The sequence below is a fragment of the Stylophora pistillata genome, chromosome 3, assembly GCF_964205215.1.
Source record: "Stylophora pistillata chromosome 3, jaStyPist1.2, whole genome shotgun sequence".
Taxonomy (NCBI): Eukaryota; Metazoa; Cnidaria; class Anthozoa; order Scleractinia; family Pocilloporidae; genus Stylophora; species Stylophora pistillata.
This window is the reverse complement of record NC_142521.1, coordinates 10045738-10060327: the sequence shown is the minus strand read 5'-3', so window position 1 is coordinate 10060327 and position 14590 is coordinate 10045738. Positions and strand designations below refer to the sequence as shown.

Here is a 14590-nt window from a genome sequence, read left to right as displayed (position 1 = left end):
AACATCTCCTACCCCTAATCCTGCAGGAGACAGGGCCTACGGTTTATTCGTCCTTATCCGAGAAGACTAGAATATCTATCCATTTCTTGATATTATAGAAAGGTAGCAAATTCTCCTCAGTTATTTTAAGACCATGAGTATTGGTCCAGCTGGGGCTCGAACCCTTGACCTCCCACACAACACAATCTGGTGCTCTAACTAATTCAGCTAACTGGGTTAAAATTCAGTTTGTTCTCCAAAGAGAAGATTTCATGAGCCCTACACTGATCCTTCTATCTTATTGACCAGTTGGCTTGATAGCTCAGTTGGTAGAGCATTGCACCAGTATTCGAGAGGTCACAGGTTCAAATTCCGTACAGGCCTGAATTTTTTTTCAGGCCTTATTTCCACTGCTACATAGGTAGGGTTCATTACTCTGAGGATTGCTTTCATACACTTCATGAAACCGCAGTACACTGGTATGATTTTCATACATTCAGATTCATTGATTTATCACTTCAACGGGTTTAATATGAACCAACATAATGACCAACTCCCTGTTGGCTTGTTAGCTCAATTGGTAGAGCACTGCATTGGTATTGCAGAGGTCATGGGTTCAAATCCCATACAGCCCTGACTTTTTTTCCACTACTACTACATAAGTAGGGTTCATTACTGTAAGGATCGCTTTCATACACAGCAGCAATTTGTTATATTTCTATATAGTATACAAAAAATTGGCAAATGAAGACTGCATTTGATCAGTAGCTTGAAGAGAGTTAACAGCATAACAATGGACTTAAAAACCCAGAGGACTAAGTATTACTGGGCCACAATCTGCTTGTTTGATAAGACTGTATCATTTAGCTCTGAAATATTTTGTGTAAAATAAAAAAAAAATGGTAAGGAAAAACTAAAACTGAACCTCATCTTGCTCTTTTCAGTTGGATTATGCTTTTAAAATCAAGAATGCTTCAATGGGAAACATTCATAGTTACCACAGTGACTGTGATTTCTTCTGTTTCGCTTAAGTTTTTCAAGACTTGCCTACCCTATTCAAGTTCTACAGCACCTTATAAGTTTTTGCTGACAAACTAAACACTTTGGGGAACTATTGAATATCTACCCAAGTGCAAAGTAAACACATTCCTTTAAAAATATTTCAAATGCAACCCAAGCCTTGCTTTCAATGATACTTTTCCAGATATAGGAAAAAAAGCAAGGTGCAGCCAAGTGAGTCTGTGACAAATTTGACCACTGCGATGATGGATATCACTGGCAATAAGAGTGTAGACCATGCTAAACCATTGTTGACTTGTTTTTTTTATGGCAATATTGACGTCATATAAAAAGAAAATGATTTCAGTGTGTGACACATTGCATGACACATTGATGCAAGGAATGTTGTCTGTACTCAATCAGATTGCAACATTGCTGCCAATTGTGGTAAAAAAATACATTTTCGCCTGGATGACTGGTCTACAACCATTACTCCTCTGGTTAAAACTATTTAGCAACTGAAGGAAGTATCTGACAATAACTCAAACCACTTAAAACTGTCTGTAGGATTACCAATGTGTAGCTTGCATCAGCCCAATAAATCAAGATGTAATTTTTACCACATTTTAAAATCAAGAACCACATATTGTGAAGTCATGCATTGTGGCCTTCTAAATGTCAAACACATAATGAATCTGATCAGAACCACAAACTGAAAGTTATAAGCTGTTTTTAAAGAAGTAACATAATTATTGCCCTGCAAAAAAATATAAATCACAAGCCGCTGACTTGATTACCAATCTTTTATCATCATCCAAAATTCCGTGTAAGTTGTTGCATAATGCACCTCACGCAATGGAAGTGTAAACTATATGTAGTTTCATAATTAGACAGCAAACCAGCAACAACTGCTCAATTTCCTGTCAAGCTAGTCTTAACAAATTAAACTAACTGCCTGCAACAGACATTTAGAGAGAGCTAGTACAATACTTTGTGTCTAAAAACAGTTACCATCATTGGCTATCGAAAACCGCTTCAAAACTGACATGAAACCTTATGAATTGTGTTGCATGATTGCACGATTGATTATTAGGAATTATAACCCACCGTTGACTTTGGCGTGATTTTATTGGTTACTTTACGTCACGTGGTGCAAAATCACAGGACAGTTATCACGCAATAACCCCCGTCCGCGTCGATATTTGTCCTCCGATTCTTTCCGTGAAAAAACTAACATAGTCAACACTAGAGTTTCAACTTTTCTGATCTCCTATTTACATGGAAGGAAACCAAACTCGTTCTTTTTTTTGCTTGCTTGCGTCCATCACGCGCATTCGCCATCAGATCACCACTGGCTCTTTCACTGTGTTTACACGCAGTTTGATTGCGATGTGAAAATTAATGGGAGGGTTGTAAAATATTAAACCCCGTTCTGGCTTGCTAATATGTCGGCTAATAATGTCCTTGGCTGAGAGATTGTCCTCAAAATTTCATATTTGCTCTCAAAGCTTCGCTTCTCGGCCAAATATTAATTTTTCGGACAATCTCTCAGCCGCGGACATAATCAGCCGACATACCAGCCGCCCGAAGGGGTTTATTTACTAAGTAATTTACCATCGTAAACACTACTGTGACCCTTACCCGAAGAACGACGCGATGAATGTATTTTAGTGCATCTGGATTTCCTTCGGTAAATAACACAAATTTTCCCCTTGCTTTAAGAGAATAATTCTTCGGCGCTAAGCCATAAAGAACGACCGAACTGGCAAACTCCGATGAATAGTCCTTTTTACAGTTCCCGGCGCCATATTGAATGTGTAACCGCGCAAACATGATAGCGAGGTTAGTGTTGAGTCGCGTTGCGAGTTCTAGTGAGAGTTTAGTGAAATGTGGTGGTGCGCTGTCCTTTTCATCGAGATATTTCGACAATGAACGATACTTTCCCTACGCAGGATATTCCTCCTTCTTCTTCGAAAGGAAGAGGAAGACACTGTGCCGCTTTTTGGTTGTGCTAATAGCTATTATGACAAAGCAGGCAATCCAACAGGTCTGCATTTCTTCTAGTTTCCGATTGACTTCCAGCACTGAATCAGATGGTGCAATCTCCTGAATCGCCAGCATGGAAAGGACGGATTCTTCATCACAAAATCAATTTTTTTGTGCTCAGAACATTTCAAAAAAGAAGACATGCGAAAAAACGTGGGCAGATCGCTGGAAATTGGTGAAAGGTTTATAATGTTTGTACGGTTGTTTTGTTGCTTGGATACCGAAAGAAAATGCCTGCTTTGATTTTCGGTATTGAAGTGTTTATGTTGGGATTTTTGTTTTTGGGGGGGGGGGACTTTTTTCTCCTTATTAAAAAGGTGATATTTATATTTCTTTGTGTATTGTGGTCTTATACGATATCTGTGAACTGAATGTAAAATTATAAAATTGTAATGTACAATTAAAATGTAAAATTATAAATTTATAAAATGATGAGTTTAATTATTATATATATGGGCAGAACCATCTTGATTTAACTGGTCAGTACCGAAAAAACTATGGAAAATGCCTGCTAAAAGGGTCCCGGTAGCAACTGTGACAACTGAAGGAGAGTCATTTGAAGTTGAACAGGAATTATTTCACCAAGAAGTTAAAGCACCTGTGTCAACTGTCAATGCTGCTTCACCTTCACCGGCTCAAATTTAATGCTCAAATTGATTTAGGTGTAATCTTTCCTTACATTAAGAAATATTAATATTAATGTTGTTAGTACTCAGGGAAAAAAAGATGATGTTGGGCTTGTAAAATCAAGATAAGGTACCATTGTACATTGTGTAAATAAGGGAAGTGATTGGCATGACAATAAAACGCGAGTTAAACTGTCTTTATGGGAAGGAGCTTCAAAATTCTATTCTTCAAACATAACATTTCGAAGAGCCTATTGACAATAATTAACATTATTATTCACAGGAGAAAAAATAAACAGTTCTGTACAGTCTAAAATAATCCTAGTTGTTGCATATTGAGCAAACTCTTGCAGCATATTTTTGTGAACAAGTTCTTGTGCTGGAAATGGGAAAGGTTCTTTCAGTTCCACATAGTTAAGATTAATCCATGTAATGCAGATTCTGGACACCAGGCTCTTGCTGATCCCAAATCTATCAGCAAGATCTTGTACAAATAACCCAGCCTTTAGTCTCATAAGTATGAGCAAAAATTCATCCAAGAATGACAGTTTCTTGAAGGCCCCGGCTTACTTCTGTTATCATCTGTTTGGTATGGCTGACTCTCTTTCGACAATTTCTCTCCTTTCCAGTACTGCATCTTTGCCAGCACTGGGTCAATAAAATTATAGAAGCTTATGAGTGCTCCATAGTTTGGGAATCCAGTATAAAATAGAACCGCAGACTCATCATCTTTAGTTTTGTCAATTGAAAATTGGCACGCCAATAAATATCCCCCTCATTTTCAACTTCACTTAGTTTTTCTTTCAAGTCAGCTAATTGTACTTGCAGTAGCTCTATTTCCCATTGCAGCTTAAGAACATCTGATTGTTGCAGGGCTGGTGAAGATGAAGCAGCATTGACAGTTGACACAGCTGCTTCAACTTCTTGGTGAAATAATTCCTGTTCAACTTCAAATGACTCTTCTTGAGTTGTCACAGTTGCTACTGGGACCCTTTAAGCAGGCATTTTCCGTGTTTTTTTCGGTACTGACTAGTTTAATCGAGATGGTTCTTCCCATATATATAATAATAAACTCATGATTTTATTAAATTTTTAATTTTACATTTTAATTTTACATTATAATTTTATAATTTTACATTCAGTTCACAGATATCGTATAAGACCACAGTGCACAAAGAAATATAAATGTCACCTTTTTAATAAGGAGAAAAAAATCCCAGCATAAACACTACAATACCGAAAATCAAAGCTCCATTTTCTTTTGGTATCCAAGCAACAAAACAACCGTACAAACATTATAAACCTTTCACCAATTTCCAGCGATCTGCCCACGTTTTTTCGCATGTCTTCTGTTTTGAAATGTTCTGAGCACAAAGAAGTTGATTTTGTGATGAAGAATCCGTCCTTTCCATGCTGGCGCTTCAGGAGATTGCACCATCTGATTCGCTGCTGGAAGTCATTCGGAAACGAGAAGAAATGCAGACCTGTTGGATTGCCTGTTGTGTCATAATAGCTATTAGCACAACCAAAAAGCGGCACAGTGTCTTCCTCTTCTTTTCGAAGAAGAAGGAGGAATATCCTGCGTAGGGAAAGTATCGTTCATTGTCGAAATATCTCGATGAAAAGGACAGAGCACCACCACATTTCACTAAACTCTCAATAGAACTCGCAACGCGACTCAACACTAACCTCGCTATCATGTTTGCGCGGTTACACATCCAATATGGCGCCGGTAACTGTAAAAAGGGCTATTTGAGGTCGACCACATTATAGTCATTTCATTCGGAGTATCTCCGTAAGAAATGTGAATTTGTTCGGGTCCGCGAGGAGAATCATACGGTGCCAAATCAGACATGAAAAGATGTTTTACTTCTGGATGCAATGATGCTGAGTTCAGAAGGAAGCAGAGAATTAGGAAGAAATTAAATCCTTCCATTTTCTCCACAGCTCACATGAACCAGCTCTTCGTTTCGTAGATCATGTGACTTGCAAGCAAAATTTGCATGATAGCTATGGCAAGCCAACTGTAGCAATATTCAATAGTAAAATTCAATTTCAATTCAATGAAAAAAAAGATACATTCAAAATTGCTTCTGGTTAGTGACCGGAAATGATAACTAGCATACGAGAACTTTCAGGCTTTATTTCGCGCGGTAAGTTTTGGAACTCTTTCTGAAGAAGATGGGTTGCTAGTTAAAACTAGCATCATGGCGGACTTAGAGCCAGAATTTGACGTGAAAAAAGACTTACCTGAATTTTTATCGTCAGCGCTCGAAAGAACAGAGCAGTGTATACATAATAATCAAATGGATATCAATGACTTGCAAGCACAATCTGTAGTTCTCGATCGAACTGTTAGTCTTTTGAGTTCTATTGCCTTAACTGACATTGAGCAAAATGGGATCGAGTGGAAATCTCTACCTACTGCTTTTACAAAAGCACTACAGGATATTGAAAATCATCTCAAAACTCTAGCAGTAAAACCTTCATCAATGTTTTGACGTAAATGTAAAATTCTCAGAACGGGATATCCTGGGAGTAAATAGGTCCGGTCACGGATTAACAACCGGGCCGGAACATACCTAGCCGGGTATGTACCTCAAGTCACTTGGACTGAGGATTCAAAAAAGAAGAATTCGTCTGTGTTTAGCAAGGGTGGGTCTTGCGAATACAACCTTGAGGTGGGGAATTGTTGTTTTTCTTAGGAAATACTTCGTCCCATGGCCAAATTCTTTGTGGCATTTAGATGGTCATCATTCTCTCATTCGCTTGGGTTTTGTAATCCACGGATGTATAGTTTCTCAAGAAGAAATGTGTTTCTCAGATGTAGCAGTAACAATCTTTCACAAACTGTTCTGGAACTCTTTCTGAAGGCAATTGAAGAAGATGGGTTGTGGCCATCACGTATTCGTGTGGATTATGGTGTGGAAAATTTAATAGTTTGTGACGCCATGGTGGAAGCAAGAGGTGAAGGTAGAGGTAGTTTTTTTTATTGCCGGTCCCTCCACGAGAAATCAGAGAATTAAAAGACTCTGGAGGGACGTCTTCAGATGTGTGTGTCATCTTTTCTATCAGTGTTTTACGCAACGCGCGTACGGAGGATATCAGGCCTGCTTAACGTTGATAACGCAACGGATATATTTGCGCTACATGTGACATTCCTTCCAAGAGTAAATCTTGCGCTTCACGAATAGAAAAGAATACGAAAATGAAGACCCTGCATTAGCAAAAAGAATTGCTTACTTTTTAACGAGAATTATCCAGCAGAGAAGGCTTAACGACCGTCAGAATCTATTTTAGCTACGAAATACAGGAGACATTATATTTATTGACAGAACCCAAGAGTCATTTACTGTACAGAATGCGTTCTTTGTTATTATGTCACGCAATGCTAACTAGAAATCAAAGGCGCAAAGGCGGCTATTCTGCCTGCTGTTCCAGAATAATATGTGTGGTAAGTTTACCCGAGGAAACTCTCGGGAATATCAACACCAAATTGGCTCGCATAGCGAAACAGAACAGGCTTGAAGTGTAAAGTATTATATTACTAAACGTTGTTGCTGTTTAATGTGCGTTTAACTTGTAATTTCTACGGTTTTCTGTTAACAGGGTCTTCGTTTTCGTAGTACGAAAAGACCGGGGGTCCTCGTTTTCGTACTACGAAAACGAAGATCGGGTCTTAGGTCATAGGTCTTCGTTTTCGTAACACCCCCTCTACCCCACCCCCTCAAATATGTGCTATATGGTCAAAACATTTGAAAGTGACGTTTCATCTATCGTTTCACTTGTAAACACTAACCTAAGCGATGAGCTAGATTGCGCTGCACTAGTATCGCAGAGGTCAGTGGTTCGAATCCCGTACAGGCCTGAAATTTTTTTCAGGTCTGATTTCCACTATTGCTCAAATAGTGCTTTACTGCGAAGGATCGTTCTCATATACGCCTTATAACCGCAGTTCACACATATGTTTCATATGTTTGTTGTTGTTTGATTTATCATCTACGGGTTTATATCGAATTAATTTGATGGCCTGCTCCCAGTTGGCTTGTTAGCTCAATTGGTAGAGCGCTGCACTAGTATCGCAGAGGTCAGTGGTTCGAATCCCGTACAGGCCTGAAATTTTTTTTTTTTCAGGTCTGATTTCCACTATTGCTCAAATAGTGCTTTACTGCGAAGGATCGTTCTCATATACGTCTTATAACCGCAGTTCACACATATGTTTCATATGTTTGTTGGTGTTTGATTTATCATCTACGGGTTTATATCGAATTAATTTGATGGCCTGCTCCCAGTTGGCTTGTTAGCTCAATTGGTAGAGCGCTGCACTAGTATCGCAGAGGTCAGTGGTTCGAATCCCGTACAGGCCTGAAATTTTTTTTTTTTTTCAGGTCTGATTTCCACTATTGCTCAAATAGTGCTTTACTGCGAAGGATCGTTCTCATATACGTCTTATAACCGCAGTTCACACATATGTTTCATATGTTTGTTGTTGTTTAATAGAAATAGTTGTGCGCTACAATAAATTGTCCAACGAGACACACCAAGAAATTTTTTATAATGAAAATCCAAGTCCGAGAAGATCTTCCAACGTGTCAGGAGTATAGAACTATAGAATACTCTCAAACCTTGAAATCAGTTTCGGTCGGTATCACGCAGTGTCCCAGTACCCCAAAATATATACAATATCAGAGACTTATCTCTATAAATTTTCAGATTGACGGGTTTTTCGAAAAAAAAGACTGCCTCAGTGCACATGAAGACTCTCGTTACCTAGGGCTAGGCTCGAGTAGGAAAAACAAACACCATTTAGCAATGAACCTGCTGGGAGTCGGACGTTAATTCTCAATTTATCCCCATAACTGTTTATATAAAAAGCACTATCGTCGAACCAGACAAAATGCTTTCGGCACGTAACTATTCAGGGTTGCAAATACAAAGTCCTTCCATAACTCCGAAAGGGAATCAAAGTCCTCTTCAGTCTTAATGGTCTCATTGCTATGTAGCATTTACATAAGAGCTTCTTTCGAGGAAGACAAACCAGCTTTTTTGAATCAAGGCGTTGTAGTGTAGAATTTTGTTTTAGGCATGCATCTACTGCAAGTTCAAAAATAACAGGACAATCCTGAAGGACGACCACTATCGCTTCACTAAGGGTCAGTTAATACATCTGGTTGAATAAAGGTTGGAGGTTTGTTCCAACAAGGTCTATTATATTATTTCCTTTGCATGTGGTTGGATTTTCAACCTGCTGACTCAGATAGTAGTCCCATCATCAAGTTCGCAAACTTGGAATCAGTGGAAGAGCTCGTAAAACCTGTTCTGTCAACCCATTGTATATTGGGAAAATTAAAATCCCCCATCACGGCGACGTAAGAACATCGATTTAGCGATAGTGATTTGAGTAAGTCAGAAAATTTAGGCACAAAATCTGCACTCTCTCGTGGTCGGAAAGCGTTCATTTACAATTAAAACACTGCGATCATTTTTTAAATTAATAATTTCTACCAAGGTAACTTCCAGACAAGAGAACGCTGACGATTTTACAATCTCTGACGAATACAACGAGCTCTTAATGACCGTCAGTGTACTGCCACCAGTTCTATCGATGCAATCGATTGAGTTTGCAGTTCCTGGACCTCTGCTGCTGCTTTGTTTTGTTTTGTTTCACACTGCATTACGTTCTGGTTTATACGAATTTCAGAAATGCATTATTGTTCCGGTTTCACTCGGCTTTGTATAATTAAATTTGATTAAAATGTACACTGCATAAATAGAGAAAGGAAATCGCATGAACTCTGAAAATGTAAATCGCATGAGGTTATTTGTACCAGTAGCCCGACATTGTTCTCTTAAAGAAAAACCTGTACGGTTCGCAGTTACTGGACCTCTCCCCGCTACTTTCCTTTGTTATATTTTTCACATTACTTTACGTTCCGATTTATACAGTAGTTCAGAGACGTATTGTCTTTTTTTTCACTCGGCTTCTCTATACTATAATCAAATTTGATTAAAATGTACACTGCATGTAAAGAAAAACATTTAACACCTTTTTAACCCCTTATTTCCAGTCATTTTTTCTCAAATCCCGATAACTCAAACTCCCGATAACTCGAGCCTTTTTAAATTTCCCTTGAAGATTCGAGTTATCGGGAGTCGACTGTAATTTTAAATGGGAATGGTTATGGCAAAAACAAAATGACATTTCAAGCTTTTCAGCTTTTCGCTTTCATCGCAATGTTTTATGGTTTTGTTGTCAATGCAATTATCTAAAAAAAGAAATACTCATTTAGTTTTTCCCTCCTAAATCATCTGTTATTTCCTTAGTGATGGGCTCCTGGTTATGCGTAACACCGTAACACCACGCGCGGCATCACGCGTGACAAAATATCAATAGCGCCCAATATGGGACTTGAACCCATGACCCTCAGATTAAAAGTCTGATGCTCTACTGACTGAGCTAACCAGGCAGTTATTAATTTCTGTTATATTGTTGACTAATTCAAGAAGTTAAGTAGGTGATTTAATTGGAAATTTTTATGATAAAAAGTGAAATGACAGTTCAAGCTGATGTTCGGGATAATCTGACTTAACATATCGAATATTTAATTTCTTTCATTCAGATCGCCTTTGCATTTCATTATCATTTTGTTACGCACTTATTAGTCTCGTTACAAGTCGTTATGTTCTCAATAATTTCGGGAGAGATCGAAGGAGTACAACGGGCAAAGTTTTCATCACAAACAGATTCGTCAACGAGGTGAGTGATCAGCGGGCCTGAAAAACAACCAGATATTTTTTATATACTTAGAAGAGGAAGTCTTGTGACTGAAAATTAAGACTTTTTATGACGTTTAAGCCAGTGATGACAAGCTGGGTGATGTAAAAAGCAACGCATTCCAGTATCATATCACTTTTGCCTGTTTGCATCAAATCGATTCAAACATGGTTGGACTTTTGGCGTGGAGTCTCCTTTGCCTTGTGCCAAGTATTGCCTCAAGCTTTCCTGACGATGCGCCTAAAGTAGAACTGGCCCTGTATTACGAAAGCTTGTGTCCTGACTGCCAACTGTTTATTAGACAGCAGCTTTATCCAACGTACCTCAAGGTCAGCGATATTTTAGACCTGACGCTTGTCCCGTATGGAAATGCCGAAGAAAGAAAGAGTGGAGACAAGTGGGTATTCCAGTGCCAACACGGGCCAAAAGAGTGCGAAGGGAATCTCATTGAAACTTGCGCCATCTCTCTCCTCAAGAACATTTCGGCATCGCTACCTTTTGTTTATTGCTTTGAGAAGAATATCGAGGGTTCTGAGGAACCTAAAGCAGTGGCCGAGACCTGTGCCAAGTCTCTGAAAATTGATTATGATTCAATCGAAGCTTGCGTGAGCGGTTCTTTAGGAAACGAACTGGAGCACAAGATGGCTGCGATGACGGATGCGTTAGAACCACAGCACCAGTACGTTCCGTGGGTGACCGTAAATGGAAAGCACACTGAAAAGATTCAGAACAAGGCCGAAAGAAATTTGTTGGAGCTTGTCTGTGAGTACTACACCGGAACGAAGCCAAAGCCTTGTGAAAAGCAAGAGTTCGACCGATGTTACAAGAGTACTTTACCTCTAATCGAGTTGAAAAAGGCACTGCGGCTTCGTGATGTGTAAGCTGCATTGACGAAATTATATAATTTGTTGTCAACAATGCACTTATGTAACTTGGTATTGTGGCACTAAATAAATTGAAAATGAGTCCAATCAATTGTCTTTCACTCGATCATTTAATGAAAAAAACCCCCACAAACGGTACTGACTTAATACGTATCTTTTATTCCTCTTACGTTTTCTGTTTTCGAAAAGATTTCCTGTACCTGATCCTTATTTTATTTGGGAAATACGAGCCACCTCTTGAGGCATTGAATGACTTGCCAGTAATCGGATCCTGAGGCTCGATTTCCGCCGCTCTCTCAAGTCCGGTCTTTTTCGTTCTCCTGGGATGGCTGGGGTCAAATATTGCATGTTACAAGAAGAAATATAATTGTCTGAAACAAGTTCTCGAACTCCGAATTCAACTCAATTCACAAACATTTGCTTAGCGTTTAGTTTATTATCACCGGTTAACCCTTTTTCAAAATCTATACGAGTCATTTCCTATGATTATTACATGTTGAGCCTGACCTTTACCGTCGCTCCCTGCTCTTTGATGTTTTATCAACTTGATTTGATTGTCTTTGATTTGGCACATTGCCTTTTCTTTCACGTAACTCAATGATCTGTACGAGAAATCACTCCTACAAATCTTAAATCGAACTTAACATTCTAGTTTCGACAGGAAAAAAAATTTGGTGGAAAGAACAACACTCGGTTCACCGCTGTTTTATCAGAAATGGATTATGGCAATGTCGACAGGAGAGAAGTGCAAATAAGGTTTATTGTGCATCGTCATCGCGTCATGGTCTTGAAAGTTACAAAATTAGAAATAACATATTGAGTACCTTTGGTATATCGGGCTAGGCTTGGACCTGCTTTATTTTGTTTTTTTTTCTCGGTTATCTTCATAGGGAGGCGCTCATCGAGAGCACAAGCAACTCGCAAGCGTGAGAGAGATGTTACCTTTACAGGCTACAAGGGTCATAGAATGTTTAAAAGTAATTCAGGGATTGTTGTGCCGAAAGCGCCTCGCGCGAAAACGTGATGTAGTACAAAAAAAAAAACAACAACGACAACAAACAAAAATAATATATTTGTTGTTGCTGAAAAAACGAAGGGATCGACGAATAGGAGAGTCAGTGGGAAGCACAAATCAGTCTCGTGAAAAGCACATGACCTGGATGCTAAATTGGAAAATAATAATAGTTCCCCACCCCCTCACCCTTCCCTCAACCGTCCCCCCTCCCCTTACCCCTCCCCCTCTACTTACCCCTCCCCATCCCCTTCGAGCGATTATCAAATACCCGCCAAAACTGGCTATACTACAGCTTAGAGGGTGCAAATGAAAAATGGAATCAAAAGGTAAATAAAGGAAACCCAATACGACTACCCTCCCACTTAGTGTCATTATTATTCATCATTATTGGTTATCGGGGTTGGGTGGGGATCCGATTTGATCTCTCTCGAATACGGTTGAACTAAAAACGAGCCAAATGGCCGCAAATAAGCCGAGAAAACTCACTAGATTCAAAGGAATAAACACATAAGGGGGGGAAGTTGACTCAAAATCAGTGCAGATATTAAGGTTAGGAACGCAACCATTCATTCCGCCATAAAAATCCATCTTTCATGCCGGTTGCGTAACACAAACATATGAACTATTTAAGGAGGCTTATTTTTTTCAGCTAAGGTGACCTATGCTTACCTGTCCATCATGCGAGCCCATCCTTCCCCGGATCAACGTTGGAACCATTTTAGGTATTACATCGTCGACACCATACAGCCATGTGCTTTTCATGAGAAAGTCACGAGCCGTCCCTGTGCCAGGGTATAAAGGTTGGAATGCCTCTGACTAGAGTCAGTGATCCTTGTCGAGGCAAGATGAAAATCAAGCTGTATATACTCTTCGTACTTCTGGCTGCTCTCCCTGTGTTCTGTGTCGGAGCACCGGCGGCTGCACCAAAAGTTGAAATAGCGCTGTACTACGAGTCGCTGTGTGGAGGATGCAGGCAATTCATAGAGACGCAGTTCTATCCAACATTTCTGAAGGTTGGCCAGATCATGGATGTGACCCTCGTGCCGTATGGAAATGCACAAGAGAGTCGCACCGGAGATGAATGGCGTTTTACATGTCAGCACGGAGAGGCAGAATGCGTTGGTAACATCATCGAAACATGTGCTATTTCTATCCTTCAGAATGCAACATCTTTCTTTCCTTTCATCCACTGTCTGGAGTCGACCATCGCCGAATACAATCCAGTATCTGCAGCAGAGCAGTGTGCAGGGCAACTAGGCATTGATTTCTCCTCTATTGACAAGTGCCAATCGGGTGCCCAGGGAAATGCCCTGGAGCATGAAATGGCTCTGAAGACCAACGCGCTCAATCCTCCCCATTACTTTGTTCCATGGATCACGCTGAACGGCAAACACACCGACGAAATACAGAACAGGGCCACGTTTGATCTACTAGGACTTGTGTGTGACACCTACAAAGGCACTAAACCTGATGCCTGTCAAAAGAAAGAGTCTGCGATTTCTCGCTGTTATCGGCACGCGTAATGCAAAAGGCATTTAAGAAAGAACGCTTTCATAGGAATACTTATGAACTCAATTGTAATTTCATGGTTAACCTGTCTAATTGCCTTTTTCGTGGAATTTTATGAATTGTGCGATCCTTTTTAATAACTATGAACTGCGTCACGCAACGATTGACTACTACAGGTTCGTGTTACCAAGCGATTGCGTCGTGTTTTATCCCAAGCGCTTGAAATAGAATTACGAAACTTGATGCAACATGCAAAAATTCCTCTCCACAGGCAAAAATATCGTTTTGTAATCTCGAATCCTTTCCAATGTTAACCTGAATGGCTCAATTTTGCATTTGGAATAAAAGCCAATGTAAAGAAAGATTGCGTGACTTATGTTGTCATTGATTGTTCGAATAAAACGACCAGGACAGACTTCCCCTTTTGTATTTTTGTTTCGAAACTTTAAGGTCTAGTACATATTCAACGCTGGTTTTGATTCTTTTTGACGATAAATGTGTCCTGTATACTCAAACATCACGCTTAAAATCAAATGATGCGTTCTTGTGACCAATGAGAAAAAAAGGAGCCACACAAATTGTTCAGGATACCGTGAAATAATAGTGTCAGTCTGTTAAGTCACAGCAAAGAGCCTTGCGTGAATTACATAGTCTTCCTTCAGGTCCGTCACGTTTGTCACGTAAACCAACAATAGGCTCCCTGCAAACCTTCGTCTTTTTAAATATTGCGTGACTGAAACCTACCTCCCCCCCCCCC

At 39.6% G+C, this 14590-nt stretch overlaps 3 protein-coding genes, 2 non-coding genes and 1 pseudogene across 5 annotated transcripts in view; 4 read left to right on the top strand and 2 right to left on the bottom strand.

The window, feature by feature from the left end:
* Positions 1 to 5633, bottom strand: part of LOC111324405 (acid phosphatase type 7-like) — a 56003-nt gene extending 50370 nt beyond the window's left edge. The window contains exons 1-2 of the mRNA XM_088752450.1: positions 5403 to 5633; positions 2620 to 2759 (exon numbers count right to left, since the gene is read on the bottom strand). Coding sequence (XP_088608576.1) covers positions 2620 to 2759; positions 5403 to 5586 — 324 coding nt within the window. The 5' untranslated portion in view covers positions 5587 to 5633. The remainder of the gene's footprint in view (positions 1 to 2619; positions 2760 to 5402) is intronic.
* Positions 542 to 614, top strand: Trnat-ggu (transfer RNA threonine (anticodon GGU)). Its single transcript has one exon. It is a non-coding gene; the product is annotated as a tRNA-Thr (tRNA).
* A 596-nt stretch (positions 5634 to 6229) lies between the features above and the next one.
* LOC148734474 (uncharacterized) lies at positions 6230 to 7439 on the top strand (annotated as a pseudogene).
* Positions 7440 to 10044: 2605 nt separating this feature from the next.
* On the bottom strand, positions 10045 to 10117 carry Trnak-uuu (transfer RNA lysine (anticodon UUU)). Its single transcript has one exon. It is a non-coding gene; the product is annotated as a tRNA-Lys (tRNA).
* Positions 10118 to 10552: 435 nt separating this feature from the next.
* On the top strand, positions 10553 to 11396 carry LOC111322261 (gamma-interferon-inducible lysosomal thiol reductase). Its single transcript, XM_022925337.2, has one exon. It carries the CDS (start codon positions 10593 to 10595, stop codon positions 11304 to 11306), a length of 714 nt encoding a protein of 237 aa, XP_022781072.1. The 5' UTR covers positions 10553 to 10592; the 3' UTR covers positions 11307 to 11396.
* A 502-nt stretch (positions 11397 to 11898) lies between these two features.
* Positions 11899 to 14248, top strand: LOC111322266 (gamma-interferon-inducible lysosomal thiol reductase). Its single transcript, XM_022925344.2, has 2 exons — positions 11899 to 12065; positions 12974 to 14248. Exon 2 carries the CDS (start codon positions 13131 to 13133, stop codon positions 13845 to 13847), a length of 717 nt encoding a protein of 238 aa, XP_022781079.1. The 5' UTR covers positions 11899 to 12065; positions 12974 to 13130; the 3' UTR covers positions 13848 to 14248.
* The last annotated feature ends 342 nt before the right edge of the window (positions 14249 to 14590 follow it).